The sequence below is a fragment of the Platalea leucorodia genome, assembly GCF_965183815.1.
Source record: "Platalea leucorodia genome assembly, chromosome: 8".
Taxonomy (NCBI): Eukaryota; Metazoa; Chordata; class Aves; order Pelecaniformes; family Threskiornithidae; genus Platalea; species Platalea leucorodia.
In genome coordinates, this window is record NC_138830.1 from 45267329 (window position 1) to 45285247 (window position 17919).

The following is a 17919-nucleotide window of genomic DNA, read 5'->3' on the forward strand; positions in this document are numbered from 1 at the left end:
AGTTGCAAGCAGCTGATTTGATGTGTTGCGCCTAAATTCAGTTTCTGCATAAAGGGATTTCATTAAGTTATAACCAAAGTTAAAGATCACCATCCGTGCTGCTTCATGCCTTTGTCTGGATCCACAGACTCTCATCTGCACTGCGTTCAGGGAGCAGGTCCTGTAACTGAGCCTCAGTCAGGGAAACAAGATGGATATAACACAACATGGACAAGAAAACACAAGAAAAAGACAATGGGCTTTTTTCCTTCAAATAACTGCTAAAGCTCCCACTGAAAACAGTACACCCAGCATGCTTCGAGCACCATCTCAGCTTATGTACATCGGATCTCTCCAAGAGTCCTTTATTACCTTAGTGACAAAAAAAATCTATTTATTTCTTAAGCACTGTATGTGAATGACCAAGTACCACCAGTTCTCCCTTTATTCTTTCCAGTAAGTTTGTATCCCCAAGCGTAGATGTCTAGAACATCCCAAGATTAGCTCCGCAATTTTTCAGTTAGATGCAAACTGTGGCTCGTTAGTGGGAATGTGACTGCCTCTCATAACAGGAAAAAAAGGGGGGGGAGAGGGACAGTACCTAGCAAGAGCATGAAAAACTGTCCTTCGCCCTTGCTTCCAGAACTTTGAAAATAGTAGACTTGGTAAGCTACAGGTTTTCTGCACCCGTCTGTGAGTACAGTTCACTCAGTTTCTCAAACTTTAGTCCCCACTCTTTAATGTCATCATACCCTGCAGCCTCCTCCGGCCCGGCGGAGCTCAGGGTACTCAGGCTGCTGGCAACCGAGCCTTCTCCTTCCGTGCAGAACACCTGCAGCGAGTCTTGGGGCACAGCCTGGGCACGACGGTCGGCATCTCTGACCACCTCTGACACGTACTGACCGAAGTCTCCGCTGGTAAGAGAGGCTGCTGGAGTCGCTGAGGGTTTGGTCTGCTGCTGCAGGCCTGGGGACGCACCACTGAAGAAGGTGGTCGGCTTTGTCGGGTTTCCTTTCTTCTTGCGGAGGGAATAGGCTGGGCTGGTTCGAACAGACACCTGCAGTTCTGCCATGTTGTATGCATCCTGGAGTGAGAAACCGTTCATGTTAAATTAGTATGCTCTGGAGGTCCCAAAACGTGACGTTCTAGTGGAAATAAAGTAGGAACAATCCTGAGGCAGTCTGTTCGGTGCGAACACGTGAAGGACCGGCTTGTTCAACCAACTCTGCCACCTACCACGCGCCTAAGCAAGCCAAACCCAGCATGCAGCTGAGAATGCACGAGGAACACCGGTGCAGCCTGCACTGCTCCAGTCAGGTTCAAAATCAAGTCTAATTTCATATTAGAAACTAAAGAAAAATGACAGAAATGCCCCAGTTTTTGTTCTGAAATTCAGATCTGAATATTTTTTCATCATTAAACACTGATACTGAGTCTGGCAACAAAGGTGAGAAGGGATATTCACAAATAGCATGTTAAAAGAAATCTTTCTCATTAGTAGTTCAAACATCTACTGTGATTTCTGTTAAAATTTATTCAATCTGTAGAATAATTGCTAGTTATGTTAGATGGAAGTGGCACAATTGTGAAAGCCAAGTAACTATCTATTAAACAAAACCTTCCCTTCTAGCGAAGCAGCAGTTACTGCGTCTGAGCACTGCGCCGCAGCGCCTGAAGTGCAGCTTCTGTCACTAGAGCTACCAGCACCTCACTGTTAACTGCATTAACTGATCAGAATCTTTATGCCAGCTGAAAGAAAGAAAAGAAGTGTTGTCCTACAGCATCCTTCACCTTCCTACAGTCCAAAGGCCGTGCCTCGGGACTGACTTACAAGCAAAAGAATGTTGACAGGCTGTGTGAGACAGAATTCATTAGAGCAAACAAGTTAATTATTTGTATTGCTCATGCAATTGCTCTGAATAGCAGCCATCAATGACAGAGCTGTCACCTTCCAAAAGATTACACTTATTCCCTCGCATGCTGAATTGTGCCTCACCATTTTATAAGAGATCGTCCTAGGTAATCTTGGTGAGCCTTCGCTGAATTTCAATCGGAGACAAAGAACTGCTGCAAAAAAAACCCACCTGCAATCAAAAAGCCCCAGAAGTGGCAAGACCAGGGTTTGGGACGGGGCTGCAACACAGAACAGCTGCTTATTTCCATTTATCCAGAGACTAAATACTGTTAGTGATGAACAATGTGAGCCCGACAGCGCAGATGCCTGTCTTAGGCATGCTTGAGGCAAGCATAAGCTACAGTACGATCCCCCTACAAGCATTTTATAATAGCATGGCTACCAGTATAATCAATAAAACATGGCGACTTTTAGTCGTACAAAACTTAAATGGGAGTTTGTCCAAATGCAGATGTAAGGACCATCCCTTCAGTGTACTAGGTGATATTAAAATCGTCCTTCACTGCCATTAGTTGTTCATTAAAATGACACATTTCTTCTGATTATAGACCATTCCTAGTTGGCATTCTACAAACCCAAGTCGATCCTTGCCTCCAGCTTCAAAGCTGGCTTTTAACAACATTTGGTGTGTAGTTGCGTTAAGTACATGCTCAACAGTGCACTAATCTGCTACAATTTTTATGAACTCCTAATTTCTCTGAGGGATAGTTTTATTTATTTCAGGTGCAGAAACTCCTTAGTAAGACAGCCTCTTGTCCCCGTAGTCCTACCCTCTGCTAATAATACAAAGACAAAAGTCTCTTGTCCAAGCACCCTCATGATCCTTTTCATAAGGTAACATTAGAGTACAATGAAGGTATTGTAATTCTGGATATTTGGTTTTTTTTTAAATCTAGACAAACAATTAGGTATTAAAAATAATACTGGAGAGTTTTAGCTGCAATCCCAGCAACTGTAATATCTGAATAATTTAGGAACAGCATACAGAACCTGTAGAGGCTTCACTCCAAGCAGCATTTCTTCAAGACAGAGTAACAGCCTCAGATGAAGATCATCAAGTCACTAATTTGCTTCCAGTGCTTAAAATACGAAGTGTATTTTAAGAACTCTCCAAAAGTAATTAAACGTGTCATACAGTAGCTGTGGATTTCCTCTGTCTGTAGACCTTCTGGGTGTAAAATTGCGAAGTATTGCAGAGGAAGTTAATCTTCTTAAGGAAAACAGGGTTTATGCATATAGCTGTCTTATGTTACCACATGGAAAATGTTCCTACATTTATTATGTTCACAGTAATTCATCAAGAAATGAAGGATACTCTACAAGCAAGAATATCTTCTCAGGTGGCCTTGTAAAACACTCTCTATATTTTATAACTAAAAATTCTTGAAGATATTTGGAATTTTGGGACGGGTCACATTTAATTTTTTTTTAAATCACTGGCTTTTTTTGATCCATCACATTAGTGCCCTGACTATTACCACCTCTACAGAGTCACACCACCTTCTGAATCCATGAAATGAACAGCTTCAAAGGCAGCAATGAAGTTCCTTACCTTTTTTAAACATAGCAAACGTCCGTGGGTCAGCAAATAATCTATTTAAATTACTCATCTAAAGTACCTGCAGTTTTCTTTCAAAGTTCTGGCTTAAACTGACATGTAGAAATCCTTAAAAGAGCTAGCAGAAATGTTAATATTACCTGTTTTGGGTATAATCTGGTCTATTTTAAGTGTAAACACAGCTTGTGTTCACTAGTGTATTTCTCTCCAAAACAGAAAAACGCAGAGAAGTTCTTCCACAGCCACCACGTGCTTTAGGGCTTAAGAGGAACAAATGTAGCACCTCGGTTTCTTAACAAGTCAAGTCTGAATAGCTGCTGTTATGAGCAGTCTCCAGAAAGAGACTGTCCGTAACGAGCAGTTCACGTCAGGCTCTTTCAAGCCCTCAGTGCCACAGCAGTAATTACCACTGAGAACCTCGGCAGCTCCTGAGCCATGAAACCCACGCCATCAGCCGTTATTTCTTTACTGCTAAACTCACTCTACAAGCATTTTTAAATATGCACATAGGATCACTTGCTTTAAGACAAATTAAAAATTGATAGGCACTTATCTCTGCTTAAGAAACATGCACCCTTGTGTACATAACCTTGCAAATAATTCATCTACCAACTGCAGTAACAGATCAGCAGAACGAAGGCTAAGGCCCTCAGTTATAAAGGAGAAGCATAAAATATGTTTTCATTAGCATGGTGAGCCACCAGTCCCGTCTTAATTGTAAAGTAGCACAATGATCCTTACTTGGTCTTGTTCCCCACCCCCTTCTTCATTATAGTTGAGGATGTTTTCTCTGACATCCTCCAAATCCTCATGATGCGCAGACACGTGGTAAACTCCTCCGTTCAGACCTTTGTGACTCTTCCGGCGAGCCCACAAGAATACAGCGCTGAACAGGGCTGTGTAAACACACAGGAGCAAAACAGAACATCATTCAGAAGCAAATAAAACATTTCTATACACAAGTGCTGCAGGATGGCTTAGAGAGCAGCCGTTCCATACGAGTACCGCAGCAGCGGTTTGCGGTCACGGCCAGCCGGGCTGCAGTTTTGTGTTTCTCAGCAAATGTTTTTTGCATTCTTCAATGTAGTTACAAGTGAACATCAAAGACAGAAGAAAAGGCCTTTAAAGAGCATTTTGAAATGCCCTTTGAAGTATAACTTTGACATTGTTAAAAGCACAACTAACTGAAGAACTGAATGACCCAAGTGCTGTTCAGAGACCTATCTATTTAATGTATTGAGTTAAACTTTGTCAGAGAAAATGTATACAAAGGGGTAGCACTTCAGTAAGTGCAGTGACAGTAACAGATACAACGACACACAAATGAAGCACAAGACGACAGGAGACAAAAGAGGAAATGACTTATACATTTTACTAGAAAAAAAATCAGGCATGTTTTGCCTTAGCATCCATGAATTTAAACATTTTTCTTAAATGCTTAGGTGTGTTTTACACACTGACAGTTGTAAAGCTTCAACATCAGATACTGACCATTATGTAAATAGAGATTTGTGTACCACTGTGTCACCAACTCTATAAAAATTTATAAAAGCTCATAGTAAGACCTCAAACCGCTGGATACCATAAACTAACACCGCAGTGAACTAAAGAGACGGGACTCTCTTACAGAATAGCTACATGGCAGAGGGCAGCTCTGCGGAGCAGCACCTAGATGACTTTGGGACTGAAACGGGTGCACAGGGGCACAGGGACACTGCGCTGGGTAGCCATACCTTCAAGCTGAATCAATGCGTTCGAGATCTATGTTTACCTTTCCTCCCCCCATCCCCCAAATTTACAGAAACGTGTCACACAGATTTTCACACGCAGTAACTTCTTGGCAAAGTCATTTTTTAGCTGAGCTGATTTTGAGATGCTCAAGAAGTCTCTTAAATGTTCTACATCTCTCCTATTCTTTTGCTCTGACTGCTAATAAAAAAGCAATAATTAAAATGAATACAGCCCACGTCCCAAGAGCGTAACAGGAGTGCAGACCAGAAGTACCCCCACTGAAGACAGTCTCTCTTCCAGACAGATACCAACAGTGTAAGCTCCTGCCCAGTTTTCTGTCACTCAATGGTGCTGTCATTAAAAGCATTCTATGAAGTTTATTGTTCCTTTGATCCATAGCGTCAGTGCTAGAGCAGCTGCAAGCTCCGAAGCATCACTGTGTCTTGAACTGAACAAAATGAGCTGAAGCCTCCTCCTGACAGAGAGGGGTGGGGAAGGTTCATGAGATATCAAACCAACGTGAAGCCGCCCTGGTACTGATTTACTTGCAAAACAGTTCCATATTTGAATTTAAAAGATGTAATCAGATGTCAGAAAAGCAGCTTTTCTTATCTATTGGAAATTTATAAATGTATAATTAACATTGCATGAATTAATCACTTTTAAGTGCCTTACCGCTTTCTGGAAGCTGCGTAAGGAAGGGGCATCTAAAATCTTGAGAAGAAGGAATTTTATTAAAAATTCTCCTAACAAAAGTTACAGTTGTGTGATAATACCATTGTTACCCACATCTACTAAAATTTTCACAGCAATGCACACCACTTGGTTAAAACCAACTGTTTCTAACTCGTAATTTAGACCTGGAAGATGAGCAGGATTATTAGGTAAAAGATACTGTTGTTTTTTCAGTGAAGTTCAGTCAAGCACAGGCAGCAACGCAAAGTCAGCTCACAGTAGAACGGCTCTGACACAGCAAAACCCCCCTCCTTTAACATAAAGATCTCTTCTCAGCTTCCACTAACTGGGATTCCAAAAGCTGTGAAACCAGTTAGCTTCCCACGTTCTTTGCTGTTCGTATTCGCATGGCAAACATAGCATCCAGCAGAGTTGAGGAAAACGATGGTATTTCAGGTAGCTACAGATGGATGCAAAATAGTCCGCAACACATTTTCGTACCCTTACTAGGATTTCTGAATGAAACTTAATTAACACTGTAAAAGCCATGAGAAAAATCCTATGTCCTTACTCAGGCAAACTTTCCTGAAATCTGAATAAACAAGAAGGACTCAAAGATGTGATCCTTCCTCGCTAGTGAGATCCTTCTTTGCCTTTCCTCTTCTTTTTGAGACCCAATGCCTAAGCCTGAAAATGGCTGAGGAAGCCAAAAGCAGCTGTTAGGGGCTGTGACACAACCAGTAAGATGCAAGAGACTGCTCCTGACTGACCGCGTGTATTCCTATCGGGCAGTGCATTTCTCCTAGACTGAAAAACCTGCTTCATGCTCAGCAGTATTTTAAACAATGCTTATCTGGTAGCAATTTCCGCTCTTGCTGTTCAATTGAATTTGCTTCCAATTATGTATCTGAACAGTTCCTTAGCAATGAAGTGAAAATGTACAGAAAACGAAACTGCAAAGACTTTCCGTCGCTCACAAATGTTAATTCACTTAGCAATATGTGCACATGGGGATGAAAAATAAGTTTCTGATGGAGCTGAGACCATGGCAAAGACATGAAGGCAGAGTCAAGTCTCCATTAGGAAACCGCGTTTTTCAGCAGGAGGATGAGATGATGACTATTCAAGACAAGACGGATAAAGGAGTTCACCAAAGGTAATACAAGATGTAGTTGCCATAACTACCTAACAGCGCCAAAAAGCAAATGCAGATGGCAAACATGGAACTAAAGCTCAGGCCTGTATCCTTGTGAAAGATGGCCAGTGTGATTTCACAGTTAGGCCCAGCATAGCCGTCAGGGCAGTGACACTGGAACTTGGTTGGTGACTGTGAGATGCAGGTACCATAGTTACAGGGCCTTTTAGCACACGCAGTGTAGACACACTGTCTACCAGTGGCATTCTCGATCATCATGTGTCCTGGAGGGCAACTGAAAAGGCAAAGGCAAAATGAAACCATTAAACTTTGAGAAAAGTAGGCATGAAACAGAGCATTTAAGATTTTAAAACAGTCTTTGATGACACTACATACAGTTTCTGAAGTAGCTACTACAAGTAAGTTACTCAGAATAATTACAGGATTGTAGTCTTTTCTAAAGCAGTCATACAACAATGAGCTCCACAACTTTAAACCCTTACATCTGGGGCTTTCAGAACTCGGGTAGCTCCACTGGCTTCTGCAAGATTACGCATGTGAAAAATAACTGGATTAGGGTCTGCAGTTCTGTCCAGGCAGGACAAGCTATACTATGTTCTTTGCGTTTCCATCACAGTGAATTTTCAGAAAAAAATACATCTCTAGGAAACTCTGTTTGTGTGGACAGCGGCAGTCAGTAATGCTTGAAGTGTACCTTTTCACAGCACAACTAACATGAAGTAGTGTTGGCCTAACCTCAGCCCCAGCCACACACAAGAACTCTGAGCTTAATGATGCAGTGCTTCTAATGCAACTCGAGTGGCCTGTGAGGGAGCGGAGGTCACAGCTTAAGACAGTATGGGCAGTCAGACACTAACAAAAGAAAGCACATCGACATTGCACAGCACGAGCTTCACGAGACAGCTAGCCATGCTAGTGTTCCACTCCGCTTGAGCTAACATGCCCTCTTTCCCTGGTTTTCAGTGTTTACAAACATTCTGGATTTGCTCCTATTCTTTAAACATTTTCAATTAAGACAGGCAGCTGAAGTTGTTACTGAATGAATGGAGATACGCTGATTTACATCAGCTAAGGGTAGTACCTAAAAGGACAGTGTTCTCTGAGTAACCTGATGCCTATGCAGGCATCTCAGTGTTTCACTGTGGTTCAATGATTTGACGAGATTGCCAGTGGCAGCCTTCAAGTTGCACACTCCTTCAGCATCCACCCTTTCCCACCTCAATCTGGAGGGTTTTGTGCTTGTATTTCCACCAATTACCTGCATTCATGCATCATCCACAAATCAATACAAATAAATTCCTGGTTACAAGGGTTATTCCTACAAGCCTCTGAAGAACAGCCTTCTTTGACGCCTTGGGCACTTAATACTGACACCAGCTCCTTCACGTGAGTATCCAGGGGGATCCTGTAGTTATTAAATCTGACATCCTTCATACATCCTGAGGCAAGGCACAAAGAGACTGTTTTAAGTGTCATTCAGCAAGAATGATTTGAATCAGCTGTAAGATTTGGCAGTTTATGTTTAACAAAGGACACAGGCTACCAAAGTTTACATCTAGCACTGAATTTACCTAAACTTCCATAGCATTGTTCTCTGGTTTTTGACTGAATTTGTTAAAGTTTTGATCAAGATTCCCAGTGTCTTCACAAGAACCAAGTGCTGCTGCAGGCCCCTATCTGCTTGTGTTCAAGAGAGTGGAACATGTACCCCTTTACTATGTTCTCAACAGAAAAGTCCAAATATTGTGGGAAATCTGTTATATGTGGAAATCTGTTATATTCTTCAACGTGTACCAGTATAAATTGTGATTGGTTGATTTTTAATTGTAGTTTACAACTTAACTTTAAAGAAGAGCAAACCACAAATAATGATGAAACAGCCTTGGGTCACTGATAGAAATTTTGTACCAAAGATGTGCGGCATTAATTTCGTATGCACGAGATGCCTCAGCATAAAAGCATATACCTTGAAGAATTAAGTACATTTTATAACTTCAAAGCCGTTGAAGTTTCAGCTGCTTTACAGCAACATTAATTGTCCTAATTAAAATTATCTTCATGTAACCATTTGACTTCTTTAATCTATTTACTTAAAAACAAATGCTATTACTCCCATAAATAAAAATTAAAAATACGGTCCCTAGTTCTCAGTATAAACTTTAGTTATTGGAATACTTCTAGTGAAACAATAGAAAACAACCTTTTTCTAAATAATTTGTGATACACTTATGCTGTAAGTTGTTATTCTATTTAATGCATATACATTTTATACCTTTTCTCCTCACACTTTTCTGTTATTCACTGCAATACTTTTATCTGGTGAAAACATTACCACCTTGTTTCAAATGGATTTTCTAGAATCTGGTTAAAGAGGTGAAAGGCACAGGAGAGAGAGGTGATAGCCAGATTCCAGGTGCATTTAACCATGTAATGGTGTGTGTCTTCCTTGTCAATACAGAAGACTTGCTGTGTATCTGTGCATTACTTACACTTGGATTTTAGGTGAAGGGTAAGCTGCCAACTGAGGACAGAGTAAAATCTGTTATGGGTATCTTAACCTTACGTCTCTCTATATTTCACCTTTGTGTAACTATTCCGCTTCCAGGCTGAAAACTGATCTGTTTTTTAACAATTTTAAAAATTCAAATTGTTAGCTCTAATTCAATAAACCATTTCTAGTTTTAGTTAATGCTTCAACTGAGTGACTGTAAAATCCAATAATGCAAAGGCAGTGCATAAAGGTAATAACCCAGAGTTTGTTGTGTGCTATGCAATGCATGTATAAAGCAGAAATATTCCTTTCAGCATAGAGACAGTCGTATCTGGTAGGGAAGGAGAGCTGCCGAATGGACTGGATAGAACCGTGCAATGAACCAGTTCTGTGTATCTAATGCAATGAGCCATCCACAGTCCACCTGGGAGAAGCTTGCAGATCTCCGCTTACAAATACTCTGCACACAGTCGTGTGAAGCAGTTACTATCTTTGTTCAAGTCCAGTGGCTAACAGTATTTGCACATAATTCCCTGCTGTACCTTTTTCCTAGTCGAAACAGTTTATTTGTCTCTTTTGCAAAGTGTCATGCAAGATACCTGTTTACTTTGGGCTCTACATAAACAGGAATGCTTCTCACAGTATGCCCATGTAGTACCAATAAACCTTCATTTTTACAGGTCCGTATTCTGAACACTGAGATCAAGAATTCCTCACCTTGAAAACTCTTGTTTTGATTGAATGGGTAGGTGTTTCCAAGGACCAAGCTGCTGGGGTCAATCACGATCTCTTTGTATTTTCCTGGGGCTTTCAGAATTTCTCTCTTCCCACCTCCTTCATAAAGGCGAAGAGTAAATTCATTTTCATTTCTCTCCAGTGTGATATGATGCCATTCACCATTATCAATGCGGTAGGAGGGAAGGCTTACAGAATAGTCTCCATCACCCAGATTATATGACACCACTAAGAATCCCTGAACAACCTTGTGGATAATTAACAAAGTAGTAAGAAAGAAAAGAAAAGTCATCACCTGACACTTGGTATTGACCTGTAACTGTCACATTACTTGAACTAAGACTTGTACTAAATCATCAGTCTTAAAGCATTTGTTCACACTGCACATACAGTGTCATATAAAGGTACTTCAGGCGCTACTGAACTAAACTAAACACTGGTAGCAGTGTACTCACAGTAGTATGTCATTCACTCAGAGTAATTTTACCCTGCTTCTCTCTTGGACAAATTTATGGGGTTCTTCAAATGGTTGAGAATCTGGTGTATCACTTCTACACTGACAGCTCAAACCAACTTGGCTGAAGAGGTGCCTCATTCAGTGGTATGTATAAAATGAACAGGTGGTCATTTTGAAAGGCTGACATCCTTAGAACTGCTACAGGCACCTTTCTTGGCAGGGTCTGAACTATGCAGAATCGGCCACCCCTGACCACAGCTGAAGGAGACACACTACTCATCCTATTCCATATAGCAAACTATAATTCACTGTAACTGGCAATAAATTCCTTTGAAATCCAATGGGATACCATGGCTGTGCGCTCAATATCTTAAGTGAAGGATCAGATCTGTAAGTGTCCATAAAATGAATTCTGAAGTTTTTGTGCCTAGCGTAAGGTTTTCAGTTAGCTTTTCCAACTCTGAAGCTAATGTTTCTCTGGGCTAACTATTCACTGGCACTGATTTAACTTTATGCTATTACTGTCTAGGATGCCTTGCTCACCTGCAAGGTGATGTGTTCATCCTTATTTCGAGACAACATGCTTGTGATGACGCTGTCAGACTGCCGTGTCCTAATCATGGCTTCAAACAGCGTCCTGCGGGCAGGCACACTGACAGGAAGCTGATAGCGAATGTGACTTCCTGGCCCAAATGTATATTCTTTGGCAACTAAAAAGACAGGATAAAGACCTTTAAACCATTTTGTAGGGAGAGGGAAATATTATTGTTTCCATTATTTTCACAATAAAAGTTGAAAGTAAAAGAAAAAAATCGTAATGCACAGCATGGATCCAGAAGACATAACTTGTCCTTTGGGACATGTCCCTTTATTTCCAGAACCTCCCCAGTCACTCTCCCACTTCATCTGCCTCTGTAAAGTGGTGATCTCCCTCCTGACTTGATGCTGCTCATGCTTCTCACAATGCTCACACAGGATGACAGCAGGAAAGCAGAAGCTCTGACTAAGACAAGAAGAGACTGCAAACAAAGTATTAAGCACCACAACCGATTTTCACTACCTGCTATTTTATAGCTGTCTTTTTGCTGCAAAATTTGGCTCCCTGAGGGCTAAAGAAAAGATCCTACTATACCGAAAGCAGACCCTTAAGCCAATAGAGTCTCTTCCAGACACCAACAGAGCAGTTGGAGTTTCTAATTCCAGTTGTGTAGCTGTAATTCTGCACAGTAAGTGGCACTGGCACACTCACATTTAAGTTTTAGGTTATTAGATATTTCTGAAAGTGTAAAAAGATGCAGATTCAAAAAATTGTGACAAGAACAAATAATTTTGTTCACAATTCTTTTGTCATGCAGTCTCCAATATACAGTTATTGCACAAACACCTTCAGGACTAAAGAAGTTATCTGATACTGAGAAAGTAATTTCTCAAAGGGAATTAGAAAAGAAATTGTTAAAAACTGCAGGCAACTACACTGAAACATGGCTTTACACAATGTGAACATCAGAAACCACCTCAGCAATCACAACCTGCAAACATTTTAAGTTTTCTGTATTATAAAATTTACCAGCCTATCAATAATGTAACAGAAAAACAGACTTCACCTTTATCACATCGGTAGCCATAGTAACCCGGCAAACAATGACAAGCAAACGAGCCCCAGTCTCCAAGACACCTCCCATGAACACCACAGGAAGAAGACCCCATGGTCTCACAGCTCCCATCCGTAAGTGTGCAGCCAGGGAAGCTATTCAGGGACTCTGCAGGAGACTGAAGGTCATATACCTTCAAGAGAAAATTATATGACATGGAAATATTGTTTAAGAAACACTTATACTTCATTCTTAAACAGAAATAGCTATACCACACAAGTCTGTTCTTCATCTGCATTGCTTAAGATGCCAAGTTTGCTTTTTGACATCCAGATTTCAACTTATTTTATCAAGACCACATTTTGCCTTTCAATAAACTCAACTGACTACGAAAGCAAAAAACCCCTAATATTTCCTAACAAAGCAGACAGCTGGCATAAATATAGCATTATACAATTGCCATTCAAAGTTCCCTGAATGCGCAAAGAAGCTTGGAAGACAGCTGCGTGAAGTAGGGGATAAACAAAGGCACAGTTTCTGGCTCACAAATACATCTGTTTGTAATCAAGAAATCACTTTTCGAGGTAGTTGTTCTAAGTATGACAGAAAAATCCAGAATTTTCTTGTATTTTACACTGACGCATATGGGCATTGAACAGATTAATGCAAGCAGAAGTTTCAGGTATAATACAAATCTCCCCAAAATTTAATAAAGAAGTTTACTTCTTTGCTAAAGCAAAATGTTCCACTTCTCTTACCTGAGTATCCAGGATGAAATTGCGCAAACAACCAGAAAAGTGCTTGTGTAGCAATTGTGGGTAGGAATATGGTAACGATTCTTTTACGCCACCCAGCTGCAGAACATGGTTCACATTCAAATACCTTTAAAATTACACGAATAATAAAAATGGATAGAATTTACCTTCAAACATAGGCATTATATAATAAGGCAGATAAATAAACATCTACACTGCATTTCCAAATAATAGAGGCTTTATAAAATAACAAAAGAATAAAACTATTTTATCTACTTCCTTCTCTGAAATACAGTCGGTGAGCAGAAGCCAGCCCTTTAAAATAAAGGGTAAGTTATTTTTTAAACATGACAGTGAAGTCTATTGGGAGTTTAACTGTGGGACGCCATTACAATTCAGGTATGTTTGTGTTCAAGTCAGGAACAGCTGTGATATTCTAGACACCATATTCTCCTTCAAGTGCTTCTGGGTGTGCACATTCATCCTATACTGTAGGAATACTACAACAAAAACTGTTTTGTGTATGATAAAGGCCAGAAACCTAAAAGTTGAGTCAGTGTGGTCTAAAAGGTACAGCACACACATCCAGGCTCTGCAGTGTCCCCCAGTCATCTCTCTGAGCCAAAGAATTCCACATATTTTAGTCCTCACAGAGTTTCTTTTTCCCTGAGTTACCAACTCAATTTTTTGTTTTCATTTGTTCTTTTATTTTTCCCTTTTTTGTGTGCTCCTTTCATGACCAGGAGGGCTCCATGCCATCTGCTGACAAGGCTTAATCCCAATGCTAATCAGCACACTTGCTGGGACTATCTATTCCACAGCTCAAGTATCTTCATTAGTACAAAGGTTTCCCTAAAATACAACCAGAAAACCCCCACTGTAACTTAAGGCCCTGTATAGAAGAGATTGTCTAAATCCTCTTTGTAGTATTCTTTAATATACACCAAGACTTATCATCTCTCTTCTCAGTTTTCCCTTCTTTCAGTTAAGTGACTTCAAACCCTTCATTCTTGATAGGTCTTATTCTCAAGGCAAGCTGATTACAGTCATTGCTCTTCTCTGGACTATACCCAGTTGGTACACATCTATCCTGCACTCTGGTCCACAAACTGGACCCAGGACTCCAGCTGAGGCCCAACACTGCTAACCAGAGTGGAAGAATTACCTTCCATATCTTGGAGATCTACACATGTTGAGGTATTACTGTGCTTGCCTTTTTCCTGTTAATGTAGCATTGCTGACTCACTTTCTGACTACAATCCGTTATCTTTTACTGATACTTAGCAGTTGTTCCCTTCTCTGTATTTGTGAGGCTGGTTATTTCTGCTTATGTGCAGCACTTGGCCCTTTGTCATAGTGGAAAAATACAGTATATTTCCAGGTCCTATTTTCAGTTAGCTGAGATGATTTTTAATACCAAGCCATGCCCTCCAACATACTGGTCATTTCTCCCAGCTTGGTGTCATCAGCAAGGACAAGAAGCATCAGTCCAAAGGATTGAATTATAATGAATCCCAACCCTTGCAGAATGCAGCCAAACACATCCTTCTGCTTTGAATGTAATGATTGCTTTTTGAATAAGATTTTCCAGCTTTTTCAGTTTTAACCGATGATAAGGGCTGACCCAACAGTACAAGCAATTTAAACCACCAGTCATTACCGCACCTTGGCTGTATTGCTTTGCTGGAAAACAAAGACAGGTGGACTGGATGTCTCAATATGAGATGTCGCAGCCCACAATCAGGCACACCAGCACCAGCCTTCTTTAATCAGCAGTTTATACAAGTACACCAGGCTGTGAAGTGAACAGCTGAAGTATGGATACAGGTGCATTTCCTCTGAGTCTGCTATAAAGGCAGGAACCTTGGATCAGGTGGAGACCCTGATGTGTTAGTCTGCCTTAATACGTTTGCCAAGGGTTGTCAGTAGGAGCCCTCACACTTACACCAATCAGATAGTAAGACAGGTTGAGGATCCAGAGTTATTGCCATTAAAAAGTCAACTGGCCTCATTTTGTGAGGTTTTCAAGAACAGTGGCTTGATAAATAAAGTGAGAGAAACCCTGTGGGTAAGGAATGGTACATAGTATGCACAAAAGGTCCAGTACTAGCCACGTAGTGTTCTGGGGTTGTCATTTAGTACTGCAACCCTACTCGGAGGAAGACTGGTTCCTTAAAATTTGTTTAGTGCTTTAAGGTCCAGACTTGGCCCAGAAGGTCTTAGAGAAAAGCAAATGCTTTTATGCTCCCAGTCATTAATCACTTCACTTCAATTTGATAGGTAAAATGCTCAAAGGCCTTAGAATAAACTGGCTTTCAGTGAATCTCCAGAAACGTACCTTGCTCTTCGTGGAACAGACCCAAAGACTTCACAATTTGTACGATCTTCAGTGGACAGCCATTTGCCTACTCCTTCTCTCTCTGAAACAACAGCTGCACTGCAATGATCCAAAGTGAATTGAACATCCTACACCAAAACAGGATTATTGAATTAAGAATTTCTGTAAAATTCAATAAACAAGTTATACCAAATTTTTATCTTTTTCTTTTTGCATACCATCAAGCAAAAGGGACGGGGTTTTTTCCTGCTCTGTTTTCCATCTTGCAATAAACAGTAAAGCCAAAATGGAACCATTTAACAAAGGCGGCACTTAACTCTGCATTTAATTTATGCTTCTGAGTAGTTTAACCACTTTCACAAAAACTGTAACTGCATTTGCAAATAAATAATTATCTACTTTTTGTGCATAGGTAATTGATTTCAGTGTCCAACCATGTACACTGAATGTGCAAATTACAACTATGCCTTTATGCACATTCCACATGTGTTGCAGAGCTTAAAAACAGGAAAAAGATTCCTCTGATCCCAGAATATGGATTACAACATAGGTATATTTGGAATTGACAATGCTGTCTTCCCAGAATTTGTATTATTCATCAAATCTACAAGCACAGTTAGAATAATACATGTAATTACTCAGTCTGTTTCTTCTACTCTCCTGTTTCTGTACAGGCAAATACTATTGGAAATACAAATATCCTGATGGGGGGGGGGGGGGGGGGGGGGGGAAATAATCAAATAACTGACCTGACCATTGGTTCTGACTTCTAGTTGATGCCATTTTTTGTCTGCTACATTCAGGTGACTTGGAAACTGCAGCATCACAAAATCTGAGCCATGGCTCATCTTCAGCACAGGAATACCACCAGAGAGTTCTAATACAACATGAAAAAGAAATTAAATTCAGCTACGAGAATCTTTCCATTTTGGATATTTTAGCAGTTAGTGAATGTACTAATTTAACAGTTATTGCTAGTCACATAAAGTGGGGTTCACTACAGAAATAACTGGAATTATATTCTATGACTTCTATTATGCAGAAATACTCATTGAATATAGCATTTATTTTTATACTTTAGATTGCGCCACTTCTTTGTCAAAACTGCAACTAATTCCTGATAAGAAATCTGCAATTTTATAATGCTCTAAACAATTAACATATGCAGGTTTTACTCCCTCCCATCTTCTACTCAAATTTACAAGTAACTGCAAAACAAAGCAAAAAAGAGGTTAATGATTAATGATATCCAACAACTTTACCTTTCAATTAATTAGGAAAATATAAAATACCAAGCATACTGTGCATCTTGTATAATAATTCACAAAAAACAAGCAGCAGTAACCTTTTAAATATGTGTCAACATAAAGCAATCAGTTCTACTTGTGTATAAATTTTCCTACAGTGGCACACTGGGGCTGGATTCATCCATCAAATCATTGCCTGTTTAAAAAAAGTGCAAAAACATTCCGAGACTGAAAACAGTTTAAGTGGATTTCTTTTCTCACTAAACTAGATAAGAATGACATGCAACTAAGACTGCATTAATCATGTAATACCTATCTTCAAAGTACCTAAATTCCTTTATAGCACTACAGTTTTCCTAGGGGGATTACTTTTTTATATATATCAATCTGTCTAATTTGCTTTTCCCCTTGATTTCTACAAGTCTGCGATGGACTTAAAGCCATAGGTGCAGGCTACAAAAATAGATATCAAAGAAGAAAGATGTACTAGGAAATGTTTCAAAATATCTTCAAACCAGAAAATAAATTACCTCATCAGATGGAAAGACAGAATTCATACTCTAACTACTACACTGTTCAGAGGCAACCCATTCCCAAAAGGCATTTAATTTTTTCACACACTTCTGAAGAAGTACCTATTGCAATAAAGTTTTCTGTACTCCCGGGTTCTGGATTTGATAAAGGACCACTGTATAGTAAAAGTCCATCTGGAACCACAGTAATAAACTCGAGAGAGAGTGAGCTTTCAAAACAAGGCCTGATGGGACGAAACCATGCATAACCATTTCCATGGAAACTGTGCTTAGTCTGCTGGCAGTCTGGTCCATGAAACGAAGCGGGACAAAGACATCTGAAAGAGCACAAACACAAAAAAACAGTCAGAATTCCCCAATGTTCAGCTTTTTTTGGCTTTACATGCAACAAATGTAGCACGTAAATCACAGTAAAAAAATAGCAGTGAAACAATAAAGATTTTAGCAGAGTCTCAGGGGTGCTTGGCAATTATTAAAATACTTTAACAGTACAAAGCATATTTACCCACTACACTATCTCCCTCAAAAAAAGTGTTTTCAAGGCCATGTTTTCGAGAATGATGAATTATTTCATTAAATAAGTAACATAGAACAGCAAACATCAATTGGTCAATTTATTACAGAGAAAACTCAGGGAGGTTAATTTCTAGCTAGAATAGACCTGTATAATTTCACTAAAGGAATACTGGTGCGCGCCAGGTGATGCTACAATACAGCAAGTTTCCTGTCTAATGTTTTCTAAACTCCTTATTACTCA

General features: G+C 40.0%; 1 protein-coding gene across 1 annotated transcript in view; it reads right to left on the reverse strand.

Moving 5' to 3' along the window:
* Window positions 1–649: 649 nt before the first annotated feature.
* LOC309593921 (neural-cadherin-like) overlaps window positions 650–17919 on the reverse strand; it is a gene marked incomplete at both ends in the record, with an annotated part of 66395 nt that continues 49125 nt past the window's right edge. The window contains 11 exons of the mRNA XM_082319072.1: window positions 650–1063; window positions 4194–4348; window positions 7044–7288; window positions 8273–8453; window positions 10223–10487; window positions 11241–11407; window positions 12302–12482; window positions 13048–13171; window positions 15383–15510; window positions 16132–16259; window positions 17265–17479. Of these exons, the coding sequence (XP_082175198.1) occupies window positions 650–1063; window positions 4194–4348; window positions 7044–7288; window positions 8273–8453; window positions 10223–10487; window positions 11241–11407; window positions 12302–12482; window positions 13048–13171; window positions 15383–15510; window positions 16132–16259; window positions 17265–17479 (2203 nt within the window). The remainder of the gene's footprint in view (window positions 1064–4193; window positions 4349–7043; window positions 7289–8272; window positions 8454–10222; window positions 10488–11240; window positions 11408–12301; window positions 12483–13047; window positions 13172–15382; window positions 15511–16131; window positions 16260–17264; window positions 17480–17919) is intronic.